The sequence below is a fragment of the Plenodomus lingam genome (assembly GCF_022343315.1).
Source record: "Plenodomus lingam strain CAN1 chromosome Unknown contig_8, whole genome shotgun sequence".
Taxonomy (NCBI): domain Eukaryota; kingdom Fungi; phylum Ascomycota; class Dothideomycetes; order Pleosporales; family Leptosphaeriaceae; genus Plenodomus; species Plenodomus lingam.
The window spans coordinates 1,031,912-1,050,988 of NW_027093972.1; the positions used below are offsets into that span (position 1 = coordinate 1,031,912).

Here is a 19,077-nt window from a genome sequence, read left to right on the forward strand (position 1 = left end):
CACCCATATGGCAACGTCCGCTCAGTTGCCAACATTTCTCCCAGCTATATCAGATTAAGATGCTTGAGGAGGGCCAGTGGTCTGAGGCCTAGGGTTGCGTTGAGGCTGTTGGCCATTCGAAGGTCGAGGTTGTTGGCCCGGCTGGTTTTGGGAAGGGGCTCGACGCTGTCCTTGGAATTGACCAGAGCCACCACGTGCGCCACGATAGTTGCCGCGCGAGCTCTGGTTAGAGCTGCCACGCACTCCATCCTGGTCTTGCGGTTGGCCTTGGGGCCGCTGCGAGTTGGACATGGGACGAGGGATGGATTCCGGAGACTCATACACGTACAAGTTCTTCTCAATGACCTGAGGAATGGGCTGAATTTCCGTACCAAGTTCCTGTTCGATACGGTAGAGATTGAAGCGGTCTTCCCAATTGATAAGGTTGATAGCCAATCCAAGGTGGCCAAAACGACCAGAACGACCAATACGATGCAGATAGGTCTCTGCGTTCTTGGGGAAATCGAAGTTGATGACGACATTGACGGCTTGGATATCAATACCACGAGTCAGGAGATCGGAACAGACAAGGTTTCGGCAGACGCCGTTGCGGAAGTCATGGAAGACGCGGTTTCGGTTGTGCTGGAGCATGCGCGCATGCGAGTAGAAGCAAGAGTATCCAAGCTCAGTAATCTTCTTCGCGAGAAGTTCGACGCGATTCGTAGAGTTGCAGAAAATGATGGACTGATTAATCTGCAGCTTGTTGAAAAGCGTGTTGAGGCAGTGTACCTTCTGCTTCTCCTCCACAAAGGCATAGTATTGCGTGATACCGCGAAGAGTCAACTCGTCCATCAGATTGATCTCATATGGTGAGTTCATGTGCTTGTCCTATGCAAAGTCAGAAATATCCATGCTAACGAAAGGGAATGGGCATACCTTGAAGCTCTTCACCACGATTGGGAACGTGGCACTGAAAAGCATGACCTGCCTGTCCTTGGGATGGAAGCCAAGAAGCTGTTCCACGACCGGAGTGAATTCTGGGGACAAGAGCTTGTCAGCCTCATCCATGACAAAGGTCTGACAGGCCGAGAGATCGGCCACGCCCTTGCCTGCCAAATCGAGAATTCTGCCTGGTGTTCCCACAATGATGTGCACCGGATCGCTTAGTCGTATAATATCGTCCTTGAGTCCCGTTCCACCTGTCGAGACCATGACATTGATGCCAAGGTGCTTGCCCAGCATCTTGCATACTTGCGATGTTTGTAGAGCGAGCTCTCGGGTGGGAACAAGGATGAGAGCTTGGGTTTTGGAAATCTTTGGGTTTACGCGCTCGAGTGTGGGAATGACAAAGGCAGCCGTCTTTCCCGTGCCATTCTTGGCTCGTGCGAGAATATCTCGGCCAGTCAACGCGACTGGGATTGTCTCTTCCTGGATAGGCGATGGCTTTTCGAACCCAGCTTCAAAGATGCCCATCATGAGTTCGCGCTTGATAAAAAAATCTTCGAATTCGAGGCCTTTGGTTGCGGTGACGTCCTATGCCAAGTCAGCGTTCGTCCTTGATACTCGGTGGAGTGTTGAGAGTGCTCACCTCGGTCTGTGGCCGCGCATCCTTTGCAGGCGCTTTCAGTCCTTCTTTCCAATTGGCGCCTGCTGAAGGTGCCGCATCGCTGCTAATGGCTGTCAGTATGCACAGGTGAACCTGGCCAGGCTAAGGCTGCTCCACGTACTTTAAATTCGTCGCCGCCATCTGGTTGGTGATTTCTGAGGTCATTGTGATTTGGGTCCACCGTCGGTGGAGGAGAGTGATCAGACGTCAAAGTCTAGGAGATCAGAGTTGGGGACGCGGGTGGAGTGTGGGCAGCAGTTGCGACTTGGGCAAATCTGAGGTGTGAGAGAAGAGGGAGGGTTATGGCGGTGAGTGCTCGTGGGGGAGGAAGTGGTTGTGGCTGTTGTTGTTGTTGTGGTGGTGGTGGTGGTGTGTTGTGGCGTGGTGTCGAGCAAGGTGGGGGGGGGGGGGGGTTCCGTCGGGCGAGGGGTTTGGTTGATTGCCTAGTGACTTGCGGCAATCGCGTGTATATATGTTGTATGTGCTGGCTTCTGCTACGTCAAAAGAGCTTGGGGCAGCCTTGGGTGGAGATAGACAGGCTATTGTTGATGGGGGTTTCGCCTCGGTGTGGTTGGGTGTGTGCAGATGTGTGTGTGGGTGTGTCTGCGAAGGATAGATTGGGAATTGCGCGTGATTTAATGTGCACGGCAGCAAGGACCTGATTCGGGCTTGAGTAGGGGGGATTTTGTTGCAGAGGGAATAAGGTGCAAAATGGTTCGTGCAGACTGCAGGTGAGGTTGAGTGTTGGTTTGTCGTGGTGGGCGTGGGACGAGCAATCTCTCTTATGGAGCAGCAGCAGGAACTTGGAGGGTTGGTGGAGAGGGCAGGGGTCCGTGCCTTATCCATTCATTCATTGGGTCGTTTGTCTGACGTCGGCTGTTACCGCCCTGCCCATTCATTCACTCTCTCTCCCTCTCACCCATTGTCAACCCTGGGGGAGCGAGGCATCCATTCACCTCGCCAATTGCCTCTGTGAATGGCACCAAGACAGCTCTTGCGCTGACACTGAGACCTCGAATCATCTCGTCTCTCAAGGCTTGGAACATAGAATCTTCTTCGTGTGGAACCCAACTTCAGTCCAAAATTACTCGCTAGTAGGCTAGTACCTAGGTACGAGTCACGTCAAAAGTCACCCTTGTAGTTACCACAGCATGCATGATATCGCCCATGGTACGATACTAACAAACCGGCAGATACACAAGTTGCTAGTTATCAAACCTTCCTGGAGTCTCCCATCCAGCCACATCTCCAATTATCATTTTTCCAACATCCAGTCCTCCATACTCACCAGGACCGTCACAACACACACGAACTTTGACATCCAAACTGCCTCTTGAAGGGCTCAGATATCATCAACCCCGCCAGAATTCAAATCTACTTTATAAAATCCATTCAGTCCATTCAAATTTACCTGGACCATTGCAAAGACAAGACAACAACCACTGCGACACATCATCATGTCCGCCCTCCTCCGCCAAACACGACCATTGCGGTCCCTCCCCTCTTTCACCCCCTCAAGACCCAGGCCCCTCCCCCGAAACTTCTATCCCCGCACCCAAATCCCCCCGCGACCACGCCTCTCCAGATCCTACGAAACCAACCCCTTTGCCTCCCACGAAAAAGCCAACATGCGAGTCCTTTACGCCCTCATGGCGGTCAACGTCTCCGTCTTCGGCTACGCCATCTATGTCAGAGAAGCAGCCAGGCAAGGCAACAAGCAACCCTGGTTACATTTCATCCGCAACATGTCGCTCAACCTCGATGATGTCCGCCAGGGCCACTGGTGGCTCTTGTTCACGAGTACGTTTACCCATATCGACCTCAGCCACATATTCAGCAACTTGTTCACCGTCTTCTTCCTCGGTCGCTTCCTCGCTAGACACCCCATCATCACTCCGACTCGCTACTTCGTCATCGCTATGGGCAGCGGCCTCAGCGGCTCCTTTGGCTGGTTGGCAAATCGCTATGCGCAGGAGCGGAATCCCCTCAGCAGAAAGTATGTGCGTGGCTTGGGCTTTTCAGGTGTCGTCATGGGGATTAGTAGCGTAGCCGCTTGTTTGATGCCCTCGGCCAAAGTCCACTTGTATGGTATCATTCCAGTTCCCATGTGGGCCCTCGTCGCGGGTTATGCGGCCTATGATGGCTACTATCTCAACGATGAAACGTCGAAGGTGGGACATGCAGGGCATCTTGGCGGGTCGGCGTTTGGCATTGTATACTACTTTACGAGGCTAAGGGGCCTGAGGTTCTAAGCAGAATTTGTGGTCTGGATTCCATGAGACCACCAGCCTACATCGTACGTGACGAATGTTGCTACGTAGACACAAATATTTAGATATGAAAAGACATGTTTGTATAATTAGTCACGAGGAGGCAAAAAATAACAGCTTATCTGTGCAATATATGGTGTCGGTATTCAATTCCCTTTTCTCTCGCACAACGGATGATCCCCGATTAGCATCTTCGACCCCAACCAATTCTATCCCATTCCAAGCAAAAAAAAACGTCTTCCCTCCTTACAGGCAGACTATGCATCACAAGCACCAAGCGCCATGGCGTTGCCGCAACCCAAACAATAAAGAAAGAAAACAAAACTCCCATAGAAACGCAATCGATATGCAAGTAAGCCCTTCCAAAAGCAACTCAATCCGCCGTGCGACGTCAATGTTTCCGAAGCCTGCTCTTCTCTGTGATTCATGATTAGCACGTTTCGTAGGAACACGGCCTATGGATGAGCAGTAGGCAGCTTACAGAGCACTTCCTCCTCAGCCACAGTCTTCTCTTCCACCATCTTGTCGTCCTTTGTTAGAGGCTCATCGCCAGCAACCTCGACATCTTCCTTGGCCCCCTCCACCGTATCTGAGAGCGACAATCTCAGACTGCGTGGCATACCCATTGGCGTATAATTCCTACCATCCATCATGTCACTTGGCTTATAACTCTTCCGCGGCGTGCTAACCGGTGTTGTTGACTGAATTATTGGCTCAACAGCCCCGACATCATCTTGCGGGCGCACAGAGCTCCTAGATGTCGTACTCTGATCTGACTTCCTGGCCTTGGCCACCTTCTTCGACTTTGGCGTTGAGGCAGCGGTCGACTCGGCACGTGCAGAAACCGTGTTTAGGCTGGCGTCGATGTCGCTGTCCGAGTCCTCGATGATCTCGGCAGAGAGAAGACTCTTGCGAGACGGCTTGCGCCCTTTCTTCGCTCCCTCCTTGACGGTGGTGGCAGGCGAGGGTGATTGAGCAGGCGAATTGTGCGCGGATGTGGTTCCTGGCAGTTCTGAACGGTCGAGTATCATGTCCTCAGGCAACGCACTCTTCCTCGGCCGGCCCCTCTTCTTCGGCACAGTAGGAGCTTGATTTTTAGCTTTAGCCTTTGCAGCCTTTGCAGCCTTCTTCTTATCAACGATAAACTCGTCATCTTCGTCTGATTCTTCTTTTTTCCAGGCCCGGCCTTTGCCTTTGAAGGTCTTAGGTCGGCGTTCACCTACTGGCTCATCTTCGGCGTCGTCTTGCAAGATGGCGAGAGCCTCTGCGTCAAGATGCGCAAGCAATTCAGTGTCGTAGGGCTTGTTGACAAAGGACACAGCGGACGCACGTCTGCTGCGTAGTTCTGGAGATGCAGTGGATGGGCCGCCCGGGCTAGAGATGTTAGGTTCGACGTCATCGAAAAGCTGGGCATCATGATAGTATGGGCGTTGTTGTGCAGGTCGGCGCGTGCGAAGACCACGCCGTGTACCTGAAGCTGAGAGGTCCGTTGGGTTGGGCGAATTCACGGCCGAATCTGCTCCTGCTTCTACAGACTGAGTGGGAGTCTGATTTGGTGCAACAGTGCTGGCATCAATTGTTGGACCAGCACTCTCGGTTGTGCTAGTGCCTTGGATAGTCTTATATAGTTCTTCTACCTCGACCTGATGAAATTCAGCGACATGGAACAGCCGTATCAAGAACTACACTTACAGATTTCGAATTTCTGGATGCTTTACTGGGCTTGCTTGTCGCAGCAATGTTTGTGGCTGAGGTTGGTGCCACTGTAACTTTCATGCGCTCATCTTGCTCGGGCTGGTGCGACTTAGCAGAGCGAAAAGAATATTGATCTAATCTCGGACTTACAGAATCTGGCTTCTTCGGCGTCTTTCGGGTGATGAGCTTGATAATATGCGTCTTCTTCGGCGGTTCGGGATTCTGCACTGAAGTCTGCGCTGTGGTTTTTGACCTGGCCGTTGCCTTTGGTGCTGTTCCACGAATTAGCATGTGAACGAAAATTGGCACACGCGATCCATGTCGAGAATGCAGGACATCGTAACTGTTCCACTGTCGCAAAACTCTTGTAGCTGTTGAGAGAACACGAGAATGCGGGGCCAGCAATCTCAGAACTATGTCGAGCGCATGACGTACCTGGGCGGACTGGTAGAGGTGATGCGATCAGTGGAGGCACGACTTCCCCTAGTGACATGGGATCATCCATCTCATCTTCTGGCGAGATTATCTCCTCTGACTAAGGTAGAATCAGCATGGGGTATTCTTGTCATGCTTCAGTGACACTTACAAGGAACTTCTTCTTAGACTTGCGACCAGAAGATTTGCGCTTTCCATTGACAGCAGTGGTGGGTACTGGAGCTGTTGCGCCATTTTGCTTGACGAGTCCAACTGATGGTGTTTGTTGGCCATCGCTATGGCTATCTGAGTCAACGGTCTCTTCAGACTGTCGCAGGTGTATTAGTATCCATGAATTGTACTACGTGACATGTAAATCATCAACGTACCAGAAACGACTTTTTCGCCCTGCGCTGCCTTTTGCTGGCTGGGCTCAAATCGTCAGAGTTCGCATGCGCGGCTGGAATTGCCGACAATGCGGCATGCGGAGGTCTTTTGTCGTTCACCGTCACTTTCTTCTTCGGTTCGCGCGCCGATAGAGTACGCACCGGGTGCGGACGAGGTTTCACCTCCTCTGGCTCAAGATTCTCATCATCGTCCTTTCAGTGTCAAAAAAAAGTGACTACCCAATATTTGATGAAGATCGCAATCTGGCACTTACACTAGAATCAGATTCGTTGAGGATGTCGGCAGCCGCAAAAAACAATGAGAGGCCTTCGACGTGTTCCGATTTCTTCCAAACCTCATATGAGATTTCTTGTGTCGGATTGTCGAGCCTCCATTTGTCGAATTCGGCTTTCCCATTTGTCTCGAGCCACGAATGGCAGGAGCTCTTTTGAGATTGATGTCTATTGCGCCGCTGGGACGCTTTGCGTCCGTTGGGCGCCATGAAGCGCTTGCGGCGTATCTTTGAGTTGGCGGAAAGACAAACCGCGTAAATGTCTGCAAGAACGACTTGATTAGAACCAACGCGTGTCAATGATTTCAATCAAAAGATTCGCGACAGAATCCAACAGGTAGTGGTGCAGCTATGTGCAGCAAGCGGCCTGTGGGTGTGAGGTTTGTTGGAGTAAAGTGACAAAAGGAAGAGAGGTTCAAGTCGTCCATCGGACCACATCGACGGTCTCGTGGCACATACCGTAGGCAAACTAGTTTTCGAAGAGGTCGCCAAGAACTTAGCTTAGGGCGACAACTACTCACAGTGAAATGGTCTTTTGTCGAATCGAATGCGAATCGATACTTGGTGGTTATCGTCCGTTTGTGTGAGCGGAATGAGAAGGTTCGTCGCAGAAATGAGAGAATGCGCTAGACTAAGCAATGTCCAATTTCAGCTCGGCTACCCAGTCGCGTCTACTTCATCACATCGGCCACAGGTTTCACATTTGCGATTCCTAATGGTACAGATGATGTCATGTCAAGTCTATTGTTCGTCATGATCCAGTGGCATTGACAGGCTGTTTTTCCGTCGCAGCTTTCTCATGCCCAGAAGACTGATTTGTGATTGTGATGCCCATATACTTTGGTTTGACCACAGCCTAAATGGACTTTTGAAGAGTGGTACAAAAAATAGTCCCGTAAATACCATGTCGATGGTCACGATAGGACTTGGTAACTTGCAATCACCAGACTCGTGACGAAACCTGTTTACATTATAAGCTGGCTATAACAGGTCTCTGCTTGTGGGACGAGATTGTAGCCACTGTGAAAACGTCCACTACAACTCGAGGTTCACCTGCATAGACCGCTTGCGTATGCGGGACCCGAACCCAGAAGTTTTCACTATACTCTGCTGATCCACCGCGTATGGCATCATCATGCAAAGACACAGCCCATCTCTGCCTTATCCACATACTGGTACTGCGGACGAACAGTGTTTTCCAGCCACAATTCGGCAGTCTTCGATGACTGCAAACATGGCTGGCTGTGGATTTTCCTGTCAGCATGATATTCTTGTGAAGTGTGCATATGTTGACCAACAAATTCGTATGCAGTCTGTTCTGATTAACGACCCTAACTTGTATACATTTAGTAAAGTATTTGCACCAGTGCAGAAATATCAGGGAATGGTGATGAGAATAACTTCGACCAGACGCTAGAGAACTGGAAATATCAACTCTCCACCTTGTGGCAAGACTGTTCGGTGTCCAAGCAGGCAACAACATTTCCACATTCCACCAACTAGTATTTGCCGTGTTATTCCTTATTCCTTCATTAAGTTCAGTCTCCTCCATCTCATGTTCATTCAGTTCGTCCTAACAGCCAACAAATTACCACATATCTAGCAACAAGGTTATACTACACGCAAATCAAGCCTCAACACTACACATGATCAACACATAACACATGCATAAAAAAAGCAGCCAAAAATAAATAAACTCCTCTTTAAACAATATTTATCATTCCCCCCTCTACGCCCCAACTGACCAACTCAAATCAACCCAACCCCATCATAGCCGCACACCCGAAAATACCTCACCCAACTCTTATCTCAATTTTTAAACCGTACCGCACCACAAGCGCCCCCAAAATCCCGCATATCTTAGCGCATAAACCTATCCGCAACACACTCACACACTCACACAAGCTTTATATACAAAAGCCCGAAAAAGTTCAGATAAAGAGAGAAAAAGAGAAAGACAAAGAGAGAAGAGAGGAACCCCAGAACCGACAATATACCACCGCCAAACCCCAGTTTCAAATTCACATCATCATTTCCCCCGTCTTTTATTTCGTCGCGTATGAACCCTAATATTTTTTCTGATAGATTTTGGACGGGAAGATGATGGTGCGCGGACGGATGCGAGGTTGGGGGTATACAAGGACGAAGACCCCCTGTTGACTCGAGAAAAGAAAAGCAAGTGAGAAGCAATTTGATAAGACAAGGTATTGCCGACCACCGCGTGGAAGCTAAATGGTCGCGTGAGCCAGGTAGAAGAAGAAGAAGAAGAAGAAAAAGTGACAAAATCAAGCTCGCAATCGCGTGCAAAACCCGGGTCCGTGTGAGCAAAGGCTTGACGAAACCAGCCGTTGCTCTTCACGCCGAGAGCCCTTGGAGACTTGACGGGCAATTACATATCGAGAAAACAGAGACTGGTAATTCAAATAAAAAAAGATAAAGAGGATTAAACATAAAACCTGTTGGGCCTACAATGTGAAACTCGACGCGAGCCCGAGTAAAAAAAATGCGCCAACGATCGCGAGCGCACCGCTTTAACCAGCAGTCTGCGATCGCTCCACCTCCATATGTCAAATGCTGGAAAGCCGGACAAAAAGGAATAAAATTCCCCTCAGGATCCCCAACCCCAACATCATAACTCCTTAAAAAGATTCTGGTGGACTGGGCATCCCATGCGCACTCCCATCATCTTTCTCTGGCTCCTGCACACCATGATTTTCCTTTTGCGAGGGCTCTAGTTTTAGTTTCCCCACTGGCTTGCCGAGGCCCTTTACAAAACCACCACTGCCATTCTCATTGCCATTCTCATCCTTCTCCTCATCCATTTTCCGCTTCTTACGCGCCATTTGTTGCTGTTCGCGAAGCGGCCGCTTGCGAGGACTGGAAATCTTACCCGTAGGAGGGAGACGAGGCTTGGGGAAACGCTGCTTAGGTGGCAAGTCATCATCTTCGATGAGGGGCTGGCTGTTATTGTCGTGGATTTTGTTGAGAAGCCAGCTGGAAACGAGGCCAATCTGGTTTTCTGCGGTGTGAATGTTGACGGGCTCGAATTTGGGTGGTTCGGGCATGACCACACCGGTGGTTGCAATCGCACTATCAAGATTAGCATAGTTTTGCCTGAGTAGGTGGGATGATGCATACTTGTTGTCTTGCCTGGCATAGGCATTATGTACCCTGTTTTGTAGCAAGTGCAGTGGTACACTAAAGGTGAGGCCAAACTCCCTATCAAGCCCAAGCTCCTTGAAACCGAAGAAATCTTCGCCGATGTCTTCCGCAAAGTCTCCACCAACAAATTGCTCGCTGCCATCGTTGAAGGCACCAGCACCATCTGCACCGACGTTGTCCATGGCAGGTCGAAGCAACTCGGCATAGTAGGATCGCATGCGCTCGTGCATGCCTGCCAGCTTGCTGCTCAGCCGCTCAACGTCGTCCTTGACATAGGTCTCTAACGATTCGAGATCGACACCATTTGCATGCAAAGAGTGTAGCACCGCTTCCTCTTGGTTGAAGCGAGGAGTCCAGTTGGTCGTCTCTCCATTAGGCAAAGTAATTGGCGCATCGGATCTCATCTTTGGTGTCTCGCGATAGACACCAAGACTAGCAACAAGATTTTGGAAGAATTTGGCCGCAATATCCGTCACCGCATCCAAAGCTGACGGTTGGAACTCTTCAAAGCCAGCATGGTAGAAGATCTTACCCACGCTCCGTTGTAGCGCTGCGCGACAGACGTAAGGCGCCATGACAGGACCGTCTTCAGAGACGACCATTGGTTCTATATCGGCTTCCATAAACGGTTGAGGCTCGTATCGTTGGAATTGGTTCTGATATAGCTGCGATTGGAGCTGCATCTGTTTGACGATGCCAATCTTTGAACAGATCTTCCTTGTGTCCTGAAGCGACTGGATGTTGGCGTCCATCCTGTGCGATAAAGCGCTGTCAGGGGCTGTGAATTGACCTGCTGGCACAATACGCATGTATTCTTCAACCTGCTGTACCACGTTGCCTTCCGCGTCCTCGACCCATTGGAGTCGTTCAGTAAGATCCGGAATGGCGCAAACAGCATCGTAGTAGTCTGGGATTTGGCGTTCTTCTTCGCCCTCGATACCCTCGGCAAGAGACTCGCCTGCTGTGGCCTGCACGCCGTCTTTGCCGTCTGGTACTGAAGTCAAACCGCTTGCCGACTCTTCCTCCATGGCCTGCTTTCGATGGCGAAGCCACCTTCTCATACCAGCTTTTGTTCGTAGAATAGCTGGCTCGTCGGCTTGGAGGTGATCGTCACGGAAGAGTCGGTGTCTTTCCGAGGCAATGATAGCACGGTCTTTCTTCGTCACTTGCTTCCATGTTTTGAACTCGAGATCATCGTGATCAGCTTCCTCCTCGAGAGTGTCACTAAAAGAGACGGCCGTACCGTCGGCCTCCGAAGGGTCTGCCTGACTGCCATTGATACCATTCTTCGAGACACTGTTGATTCCTGACGGCGTCAAAGTCCCCGGGGGCGGGGGAGTGGCAAATCCATTCACGCTACCCTCCATTTCTGAGTCCGCACGCAAGAATTCGTTCTTTAAATTCGAAACAGCATTGTTAATGGACGGGACAGGTGGCTTGGGTTCAGGTCCTGGGGTGTCCTCCAGACCTGCTGGAGGCGCTGTTCTCGCAGCGCTTGAACCCTTGCCCCCTTTACTTGGAGCTTTGCGGCCTCGTGATGCCATGATGGGCTCCTCATCTTCGCTGTCCTCCGCCCCATCTGCATCTAGATCGCCACTGCGCTGCAGTCTCCGCTCTTCTGCTTCGACCTCGGCACGGTCGCGAACAGTAATATCTGGAATCAAGGGGACAAGCTTCTCGGTCTCCTTCTTCATGTGAAGTGCCTTCTTCCTAAGGAAATGACTCGGGTCGGCATTGTACTTGAGACAATTAGACCAAATCAGCATGAGATCATCGACGAATTCCTTCTTCGACTTGTATTGTAGCTGTTTGAGCTTCTTCATCATCGTGCCAATGTCCATGGGGTGCTTGATAACGTTGTAGTAGTCTGGGGCTTCCCGCTTATTCACGCGTTGCAAGAAGGGATGGGCATGTTCGCCCGCCTTGAGTTCCATCAAGACCTTCTCCATACTCTCGTATAGCTCCTCCTGCCCGACACGATCCTCATTCGCCCACTTGCTCCTATTCTTGCGGACTTCACTAATGAGACTTCGCAATTGAGCATCGGTCGCGTGTACCCGGTCTCTTTGCGCATCTATTCGGGATATGAGATGTTTGAGCGTCAGACTCGAAGCGCCAAGATTCGTGTTGCTGAGTGTGCCTTGTTGGGGGGCAGCAACGGCTCCATTGGTCGGAGCATTGGCAGGCTGACCAGATGTCTCGATCTCTACCTGTCTGTCCAGCTCATCTAGCTTTTGCTGCTCCAACATCGCGTCTCGGTCGCTTTCGAGGGAGTAGAAGAGGGTGTGGAAGCTCCTCTTCGCGGCATCCTCTGCTGCTTTCTTATCTTGCTGCAGCTTCTTGCGCACATCGTCGGAGGTTTTGGGCTGCTCAGAGGATGGTGTGCCCTGGGGATCTATGCCTGACTTGTTCGACATGGATGGTACATGAAGATGGCTTGGCGTGTCGGGGGCGGCGGCACCAGCAAGGCCGTTGAGGGCGCTTTTTGCAAGCAGCGGTGAGGTATGGGTGTCTTCTTCGTCTTCTTCCTCGTCGTCATCGCCATAGTCGTCTTCGTCGATGGCTCGCGTTGGCCTCTTTGGAGTCACGGCCGGGCGCGCGTCATGCGCCGCCGGAGCGTCATCGGCCGATGCTGGGGCTCCATTGTCACGGCCGGTGGCGGTGAGGTTCTGGGTGTGGCCTCCCAGCAGCGCGTTCAGGCGCGCTTCGGTGCGCAGATACTGCTCATGCCAGCGCGCAGTCTGGGGGTCGTCGTCGGTGGTCATGTCCGCGTGAGGGAGGGGGTTCGCGTGGGTGGCGGATGGCATGGCCTCATCGTTCAGGGTCGCATTGGGAGTGCGCAGGCGAGTCGCATTGGGCGGTTGATGCAGGTAGCGTGCATGGCTTGGGCGTTCTCGTGAAGATGGCCGATGTGTGGATGCGGCGAGGGACATGGCCGTGTCGCTTGTGGGGGGGCCCTCACAGGGAAGGGCCGCCTTGGGGGCGACGTCCAACCTCGTACAGGTGTCGCGATGCGATGAAAGCTAGCATGGGAGACGCCCTGCTATGAACGAGTGGATAGCCGATGACTGCGAGATGGAATCCGATGTGGGCGCGCGTCCTTTGATGGCCGAACGTGCAGGTGCAGCCGGCTTGCGATGAGGAGAGGACGTCTGGAAGTCGGACTAAGCTCAAGCAAGCGCAGCGATCCTTAGTGGCCGTGAACAGCACGCTACGGCAGAAACCCCAGACTACACCTCAGATCACTCCCACGCACGTTGATATGTGAAATGCCCTGGGGCCCCCACATAGTTTGCTGGCAGTTTGTGCCAGAAATCTGGATTTTGCTAGTGGCAGTGGTGGTTGTGGGTTGTTATTATTGTTGTTGTTGTTGTTGTCGTTGTTGCATAAGCTGGAGGACAGACAGTAAGTAGGCATGTGTGTAGTAGACACATCCTGAGCATGAATCACTATATGCCGCCCTGCATCCAACAGTGACTATGAATCATATAGCAAATGGCCCAGAAATGAACTCCTCCTCAAGGTGATGGCTGTCTACCTAGTCCTGCATCCATGCAGCGTACATAGGACTGCCTACAACTGCCATAATGACCACATGTACACACAACGGGCAGACCCTGAGGCGCAAATGCACGTGACCAAATACGGCATAGTTGGCCAGAGTCCACCCTACATGCCGTACGCACATCGTGGCCCATCTCCGCCCACAAGCCAACTGACCAGCTCAGAGCGAGCGGTGAAATCCACGCCCACTTCCCCCAGACCCTCTTCTCGATCCTAGTCCGCAGATCATGCCCTACCTCCAATTATAGCACCACACACTCCATTTCCCCATCATGCGGATTCGAAAGCCTTTCGCCGGTACGTACAGTACACACACTCTTGCAGTCTTCACACGTCATGGGCCTCTGAGCCAAGACCCGCGATCCCAGCAACGATGCAGCACGCACGCTGCATATGCTCCCAGCATGACTGCTACCAGCAGCTTCTCTACCCCCCTTCAAGCAGGTCCACACGGCCTGTGCCAGCATGTAGTTAACATACTATAGCTGCTTTCATCGGCCTGGTCTTCATCTCCGCCGCTGCCCGCTTTTCACCGCCCGACTACTCCATCCCAACCTACAAGCAGTCCGACAAAGTGCTTCACTTCGTCGCCTTCTTCCTGCTTACAATCTCCTTCTACTGGATACTGGAGACTTCCAGGCGTAAGGTCCTGCAGTTAACCTTCACGGTGTGCACATTGGGTTTGGGAATAACTGGTGAGGTTGTACAAGGGCTATTACCAGTACGTGGCTACTCTTCTCAAATACGAGGCAAGATGTATGGGCGCTGATGAGGATGATGCAGATCAACCGCCAATTTGACTACAATGATATTGTAGCAAACGTCGCCGGCTCGCTTCTTGCAATCGCAGCCTGTAATTGGTATCATAAACGTATGCTGGAGCGCAAGCGCGCCGCGAGGGGCTACACGGCAGTAGCAGGAGACGAGGAGAGAGATATCGAGCTTGGAGAAAGTGTTGGCGGTCAGGAGTCTGGCGTTGTCAGACCTACGGTTGACGAAGAACTGGAGCGTTGGGACGAGAACGCTGTAGACTGGGAGACGACCGAACCGGAACCTGTGAATGGTATGGCAATGTCAAAGGATGATGACGGCGATTTGGGCGATGGTAAGAAACGCAATAACTGAGAGATAATAGCGTAAGGTAATTCAACGGCGGGTATGATCTAAGGCTTCCTCTATCATTGGAAAGATGGCCAATGCAATATTTGATACCCAATGGCTATTCCAGATTCAAGCAGAGAACTACAATGAATTGGTCACATGAAGACACAATGGAAAAGCCGCCAGTCTAGCAATCACATAGGCCTGGGCGTAAACAAGATCTCCACATGCTGGGATGCTCTCGCCATCGTGCTCGGTTCCTACGTGATATCAATCGCCCCGAGTGGAGCTGCCGGGTTTAACATCACGGATCCACAATGCGAAGGAGTCGGATGCAGATCGACTTGGATATTCGTTTACAAGTTCATAGCTAACCCTTGGTGCTCATCGCAGCCGTTCCGGGCAAGCCTGCAGCCATGAATCGTCACACCTAGTTGCCCCAGATTCCATGGTTCATGCATTTTCAGTATGAGATTCCGAAAGAACCCTAGGACCCACACCCAAGCGCCGAGATCAATCACTCCATGCCCGTCAACTTCGTCTAAGCGGTGGTGGTCTTAGCAGCAGCCTGGTTAGGGTTCTGGAATATCTGTAAACATTGTGTCCATGAGATGATTCTACCAAGGATACTTACGATCTTCTTTCCGTCCTTGTTGTACCTGACCCTTGGAGGAGGAGCACGGTTGCGACGTCCCTCGCGCGAGCGGACACGGACAATCTTTCCGTGGATGGCGCAGGAAACGCAGTACTGGAGCTTCAGGTACATCTTGGGGACAGTGTACTCAGGGAAGACGGACGCATCGGAGATATCACCTGCCCTTCATGTCAGTTATAGTCCTTGCATGTGCAATTGCTCGTTGTTCGCGAGGGTGGCGGGTAGCGTTTTGCGAGTGAAGACGTACGAATGGCGGCGGACTCGACCATGTTGCGGATGGTAAATCTCTTGATCGCCTTGTCCTTGGGAGTGCATCGCGAGCAGTTGCTGCAGCGAATGGGCTTGACGTGGCCGCGACCCTTCTTGTTACGGCCGCTATGGAGATATTAGCTTTGCCTTTTCCTGCTTGGATATTCCAGTGTTGCATACTTGGATGCTCGCTTCTTGACCATGATGGGCTGATTCTATGTAATTCGTGAGTTATGTATTCGTAATTCGTGGTAGTCGAGGACGCGTACCGAAGATGTAAAATCTAAAAGTCAGCAGTTGGGGTTTGTCGTGGGTGTCGGTCGTGGATGTCGAGCTTCAAGGTGAATTTCGATAGCCGCGCCTGCAGGTGTGGGCGTAGCGAGATCTAATCTTATCACTTGGCGCGCTAACCATCAGAGCCCCGCTCCATCATGCCCAGGTGTTGACGTGACAGGACTCTATTGAGGTTGTGTAGGTATGCAGATGAGACGACATTTGGGTGGAATGTACCTAGCACATAATGGCGCGACTTTTGTTTTCTTTCCTTGTGTCATTCTTCACTGGCCACATCGTGACCAGATTTGCGGAGTGAGGTGAAAGTTCATCACTAGGCAGTTTTGACGCAAAGTCGAGCAAGTACCTAGGTAGGTAGGTATTCTTTCAGATCTCAGATCTCATTCAGTCTTTTTTCAACAGTAGAATTTACTGCATTATGCTAAGCTGGAGTCACGAAATGCGTTGGGCGTTGAAAAGGAAACGTGATCTAGTGGGCCGAGTAACATTGAATCCATACGCTTTACATCCTCTGCTATACAAAGTCAATTTCCAAGTCTGGACACGCTTATCATTTTTCGAGCCGTAATATGTACCTAAAGGTAGAGAATAGTCGTAAACCATATCCATGACCAACATCCCTCGAACCCATGCAGCGTGAAGAAGTTTTGCAGCAAATTTCGACCTTGCATGGCGGCGGTGTGAGCTGTCTGGTGACTTTTAGCGATCCAGGCCTCGGCGCTTGCCTGCGGCCCTGTGCATTGTTTTTGTCGACCCTGGCAACCACCTTCTACAACTCCGCAAACGCCGCTGAGTTCAATCCTACTGGTCCCTCAACAGCCAACAAGATTCTCTGAAGCGTCAGGGAATCTGTAAACTCTGCCAACATGTCGCACACCGGTACGATGCGGGGTACTCCCAAGAATCGCAAGCCTGAGCCACCTCACATTACCCACAGTAGTCCGTCTGGAATCCCACGTCCCGCTCTCGAAACCCATGCCTCCCAAGTCACCCAGAGCGATGCTGGTACCTCTCTCAGCGCCAGTAGGGCGAAAATGTCGAAGAGGGATGATGTGAGCTTCGCTGGATACATGTGGACAGACCGAAGCTTATCGTGACAACAGGCCATCCGACGGAAAATCGAGACGGATTTGAACAAGAAGAAAAGCCAGAGTGGACGAGTGCGCCCTTCGAAGAAAGCGCCACCAGGCACAGTTCTAGCCCTCAAGCCTAGCCCAGCGCTTCAGATCAAACCAAATACTACCGTCGCAGAAGCAGCGCAGCTGATGGCCGCGAAAAGGGAGGACTGCGTCTTGGTCACCGACGAAGACGATCGCATTGCTGGTATCTTTACCGCCAAAGATCTTGCTTTTCGAGTGGTAGGAGCTGGAATTAAGGCACGCGACGTGACCATCGAGGAGATCATGACCAAGAACCCCCTTTGTGCGAAAACCGACACAAGCGCTACAGATGCCCTCGATCTCATGGTACGGAAAGGCTTCCGCCATTTGCCTGTTATGGACGAGAATCATGACATCTCTGGTATTCTGGATATCACAAAGTGCTTTTACGATGCCATGGAGAAGCTCGAGCGTGCGTACAGCTCCTCGCGTAAGCTCTACGATGCTCTGGAGGGTGTTCAGGCCGAGATGGGATCAAGTCAACCACAACAGATTATTTCCTATGTTGAAGCCATCCGCCAGAAGATGTCTGGGCCTACTCTGGAGTCTGTCTTGACCGGCCTGCCACCCACGACTGTATCCGTACGCACCTCGGTCAAGGAGGCTGCGGCACTGATGAAAGAGAATCACACCACTGCTGTCCTTGTGCAAGATCAGGGTTCCATTACAGGTATCTTCACGAGCAAAGACGTCGTCCTCCGCGTGATTGCTGCTGGTCTTGACCCCGCTACTTGCAGCGTGGTAAGGGTCATGACACCTCATCCTGACTTTGCGCCGATGGACATGAGCATCCAGTCTGCTCTTCGCAAGATGCATGGTATGTTGAGCAATATTACGCCGCCTTGTATTGTGATATATTGATACTGATATGGCATAGATGGCCATTACCTCAATTTACCTGTCATGAGCGATGCCGGCGAGATTGTTGGCATGGTCGACGTTCTCAAGCTGACCTACGCTACTCTCGATCAGGTAGGCCTACCAGACAACTATGAATTATCCTCAACTAACATGACGCTAGATCAACAATATCAGCACCACCGACAACGAAGGCCCAGCCTGGAATAAATTTTGGCTTTCCATGGATGACGGAACCGAGTCTATGATGTCTGGCGAGGGGGGAAGCCGCGTCCATGATCACCGATCAGTCATGTCTCATGACAATCGCCCTAATCTGCTGGACCGCGGAGAGAGTGTTCTTCCTGGCGATTCAGCGTCCCACCACGGTGATTCACCGTCGCATTCGGCCGTAGCGGGTATGCCGCCCACACCGCTGGAGGATCTACCATTTCCCTTCAAGTTCAAGGCCCCCAGTGGGCGTGTGCACCGCTTGCAAGTCGTCGCGTCTGCCGGCATTGAGGAGCTTATTCAGAATGTGGCGAGCAAGCTTGGCGCCGAAGTGGACTCGATTGGAGGCTGTCCGACATTCGATGGTGGCAAGATTTCCAAGGGTGGCTTTGCTTTGAGTTATCTCGACAACGAAGGCGACACCGTCTCGATTACAACTTACGACGACCTCTACGAGGCTATCAGCTTGTCACGCCAAGCTCATCGCGAGAAGGTCGATCTTTTCGTGCATGACCCGGAGAAGCCACCCATGGCCGCCGAGGTCAATCCTCAGCCTGCACTCGCAAAACCCGCTACGCCGCCAGACTCGGTGCTCCGCCAGCGAAAGCAGTTCTTTGATGAGGAAGAGGAGGAAGAGGCCAAGCCAAGGTCGAGGGGTCGCAACCAGCCGGTACCTCGGGCAGAACAGGCTGAGGTCATCCCAGGTGTACCAAACGACCTGCTCCTTCCCGGTGCCATTGGTGTCCTCGCGGTGGTTATTGTTGGTGTGTTCATCCTTGGTCGTTCGACTAGTCGTTAGATTTTTTGGGGAGAGATCATGGTCAGCGATGATGTTGGAGGTGAGGGTGGTGGTCTATTTCTTTTGTTGTTTTGAGTAGACTCCGTTTGGCCCAGCGATGCATAAGTGGGCTGCACTTCCCTTTGTTGGTATTTGATATCCATCGTTGGTAGTCATAGCGAGCGATTGATGGTGTATATCATTCGCACGTAAGCAGACAGTTTGAGACCATTCACCATCGATGCATGGAAGCTCTTTTATACATGTAGGTGCTGTGACACACATACACACATGTGTACTCTATATCTCTGTCTCTTTTGTGGGGGCCAAAACTACGTCACAAGACAGCTACATGGCGATAGAGGCGGTGAAAGTATATGCGGCCATATGGCTGTTTGGTCGG

General features: G+C 51.6%; 7 protein-coding genes across 7 annotated transcripts; 3 read left to right on the plus strand and 4 right to left on the minus strand.

Annotated features, from left to right (window-relative positions):
• Positions 1 to 54: 54 nt before the first annotated feature.
• Positions 55 to 1,983, minus strand: DHH1 (DExD/H-box ATP-dependent RNA helicase dhh1; the record flags this gene model as incomplete). The annotated part of the gene is made up of 4 exons (XM_003841742.2): positions 1,707 to 1,983; positions 1,568 to 1,649; positions 916 to 1,512; positions 55 to 867 (listed from the first exon to the last, which is right to left on the minus strand). The coding sequence occupies exons 1-4, from the start codon at positions 1,748 to 1,750 to the stop codon at positions 55 to 57; spliced, it is 1,536 nt and encodes a 511-aa protein (XP_003841790.1). The 5' UTR covers positions 1,751 to 1,983.
• Positions 1,984 to 3,042: 1,059 nt separating this feature from the next.
• Positions 3,043 to 3,837, plus strand: IAQ61_010412 (uncharacterized protein; the record flags this gene model as incomplete). The annotated part of the gene is made up of 1 exon (XM_003841743.1): positions 3,043 to 3,837. The coding sequence occupies one exon, from the start codon at positions 3,043 to 3,045 to the stop codon at positions 3,835 to 3,837; it is 795 nt and encodes a 264-aa protein (XP_003841791.1).
• Positions 3,838 to 3,975: 138 nt separating this feature from the next.
• On the minus strand, positions 3,976 to 7,236 carry IAQ61_010413 (uncharacterized protein). Its single transcript, XM_003841744.2, has 8 exons — positions 7,103 to 7,236; positions 6,626 to 6,906; positions 6,354 to 6,563; positions 6,137 to 6,292; positions 5,986 to 6,085; positions 5,701 to 5,822; positions 5,548 to 5,649; positions 3,976 to 5,498 (listed from the first exon to the last, which is right to left on the minus strand). Exons 2-8 carry the CDS (start codon positions 6,851 to 6,853, stop codon positions 4,311 to 4,313), a joined length of 2,106 nt encoding a protein of 701 aa, XP_003841792.1. The 5' UTR covers positions 6,854 to 6,906; positions 7,103 to 7,236; the 3' UTR covers positions 3,976 to 4,310.
• A 1,056-nt stretch (positions 7,237 to 8,292) lies between these two features.
• IAQ61_010414 (uncharacterized protein) lies at positions 8,293 to 12,998 on the minus strand. The gene is made up of 2 exons (XM_066098777.1): positions 9,782 to 12,998; positions 8,293 to 9,733 (listed from the first exon to the last, which is right to left on the minus strand). The coding sequence occupies exons 1-2, from the start codon at positions 12,736 to 12,738 to the stop codon at positions 9,283 to 9,285; spliced, it is 3,408 nt and encodes a 1,135-aa protein (XP_065951322.1). The 5' UTR covers positions 12,739 to 12,998; the 3' UTR covers positions 8,293 to 9,282.
• A 643-nt stretch (positions 12,999 to 13,641) lies between these two features.
• IAQ61_010415 (uncharacterized protein) lies at positions 13,642 to 14,494 on the plus strand (the record flags this gene model as incomplete). The annotated part of the gene is made up of 3 exons (XM_003841746.1): positions 13,642 to 13,666; positions 13,855 to 14,090; positions 14,153 to 14,494. 3 exons carry the CDS (start codon positions 13,642 to 13,644, stop codon positions 14,492 to 14,494), a joined length of 603 nt encoding a protein of 200 aa, XP_003841794.1.
• Positions 14,495 to 15,011: 517 nt separating this feature from the next.
• On the minus strand, positions 15,012 to 15,577 carry RPS26 (40S ribosomal protein eS26; the record flags this gene model as incomplete). Its single annotated transcript, XM_003841747.2, has 4 exons — positions 15,012 to 15,050; positions 15,105 to 15,283; positions 15,373 to 15,500; positions 15,555 to 15,577. The coding sequence occupies 4 exons, from the start codon at positions 15,575 to 15,577 to the stop codon at positions 15,012 to 15,014; spliced, it is 369 nt and encodes a 122-aa protein (XP_003841795.2).
• A 720-nt stretch (positions 15,578 to 16,297) lies between these two features.
• On the plus strand, positions 16,298 to 18,695 carry IAQ61_010417 (uncharacterized protein; the record flags this gene model as incomplete). The annotated part of the gene is made up of 6 exons (XM_066098778.1): positions 16,298 to 16,360; positions 16,513 to 16,547; positions 16,606 to 16,720; positions 16,772 to 17,645; positions 17,706 to 17,800; positions 17,850 to 18,695. The coding sequence occupies 6 exons, from the start codon at positions 16,298 to 16,300 to the stop codon at positions 18,693 to 18,695; spliced, it is 2,028 nt and encodes a 675-aa protein (XP_065951323.1).
• Positions 18,696 to 19,077: the final 382 nt, after the last annotated feature.

Bases quoted from the DNA above. Each gene is read 5' to 3' on its own strand.
- IAQ61_010413 (XM_003841744.2), bottom strand. From the start codon at position 6,853: ATGGCGCCCAACGGACGCAAAGCGTCCCAGCGGCGCAATAGACATCAA. The intron at 5,823-5,985 runs GTACGTCATGCG...TTCGTGGAACAG, and splicing joins ACCTCTACCAGTCCGCCCAG to CACCAAAGGCAACGGCCAGG. The intron at 5,499-5,547 runs GTAAGTGTAGTT...GAATTTCATCAG, and splicing joins CATCCAGAAATTCGAAATCT to GTCGAGGTAGAAGAACTATA.
- IAQ61_010414 (XM_066098777.1), bottom strand. From the start codon at position 12,738: ATGTCCCTCGCCGCATCCACACATCGGCCATCTTCACGAGAACGCCCA. The intron at 9,734-9,781 runs GTATGCATCATC...TAATCTTGATAG, and splicing joins TATGCCAGGCAAGACAACAA to TGCGATTGCAACCACCGGTG.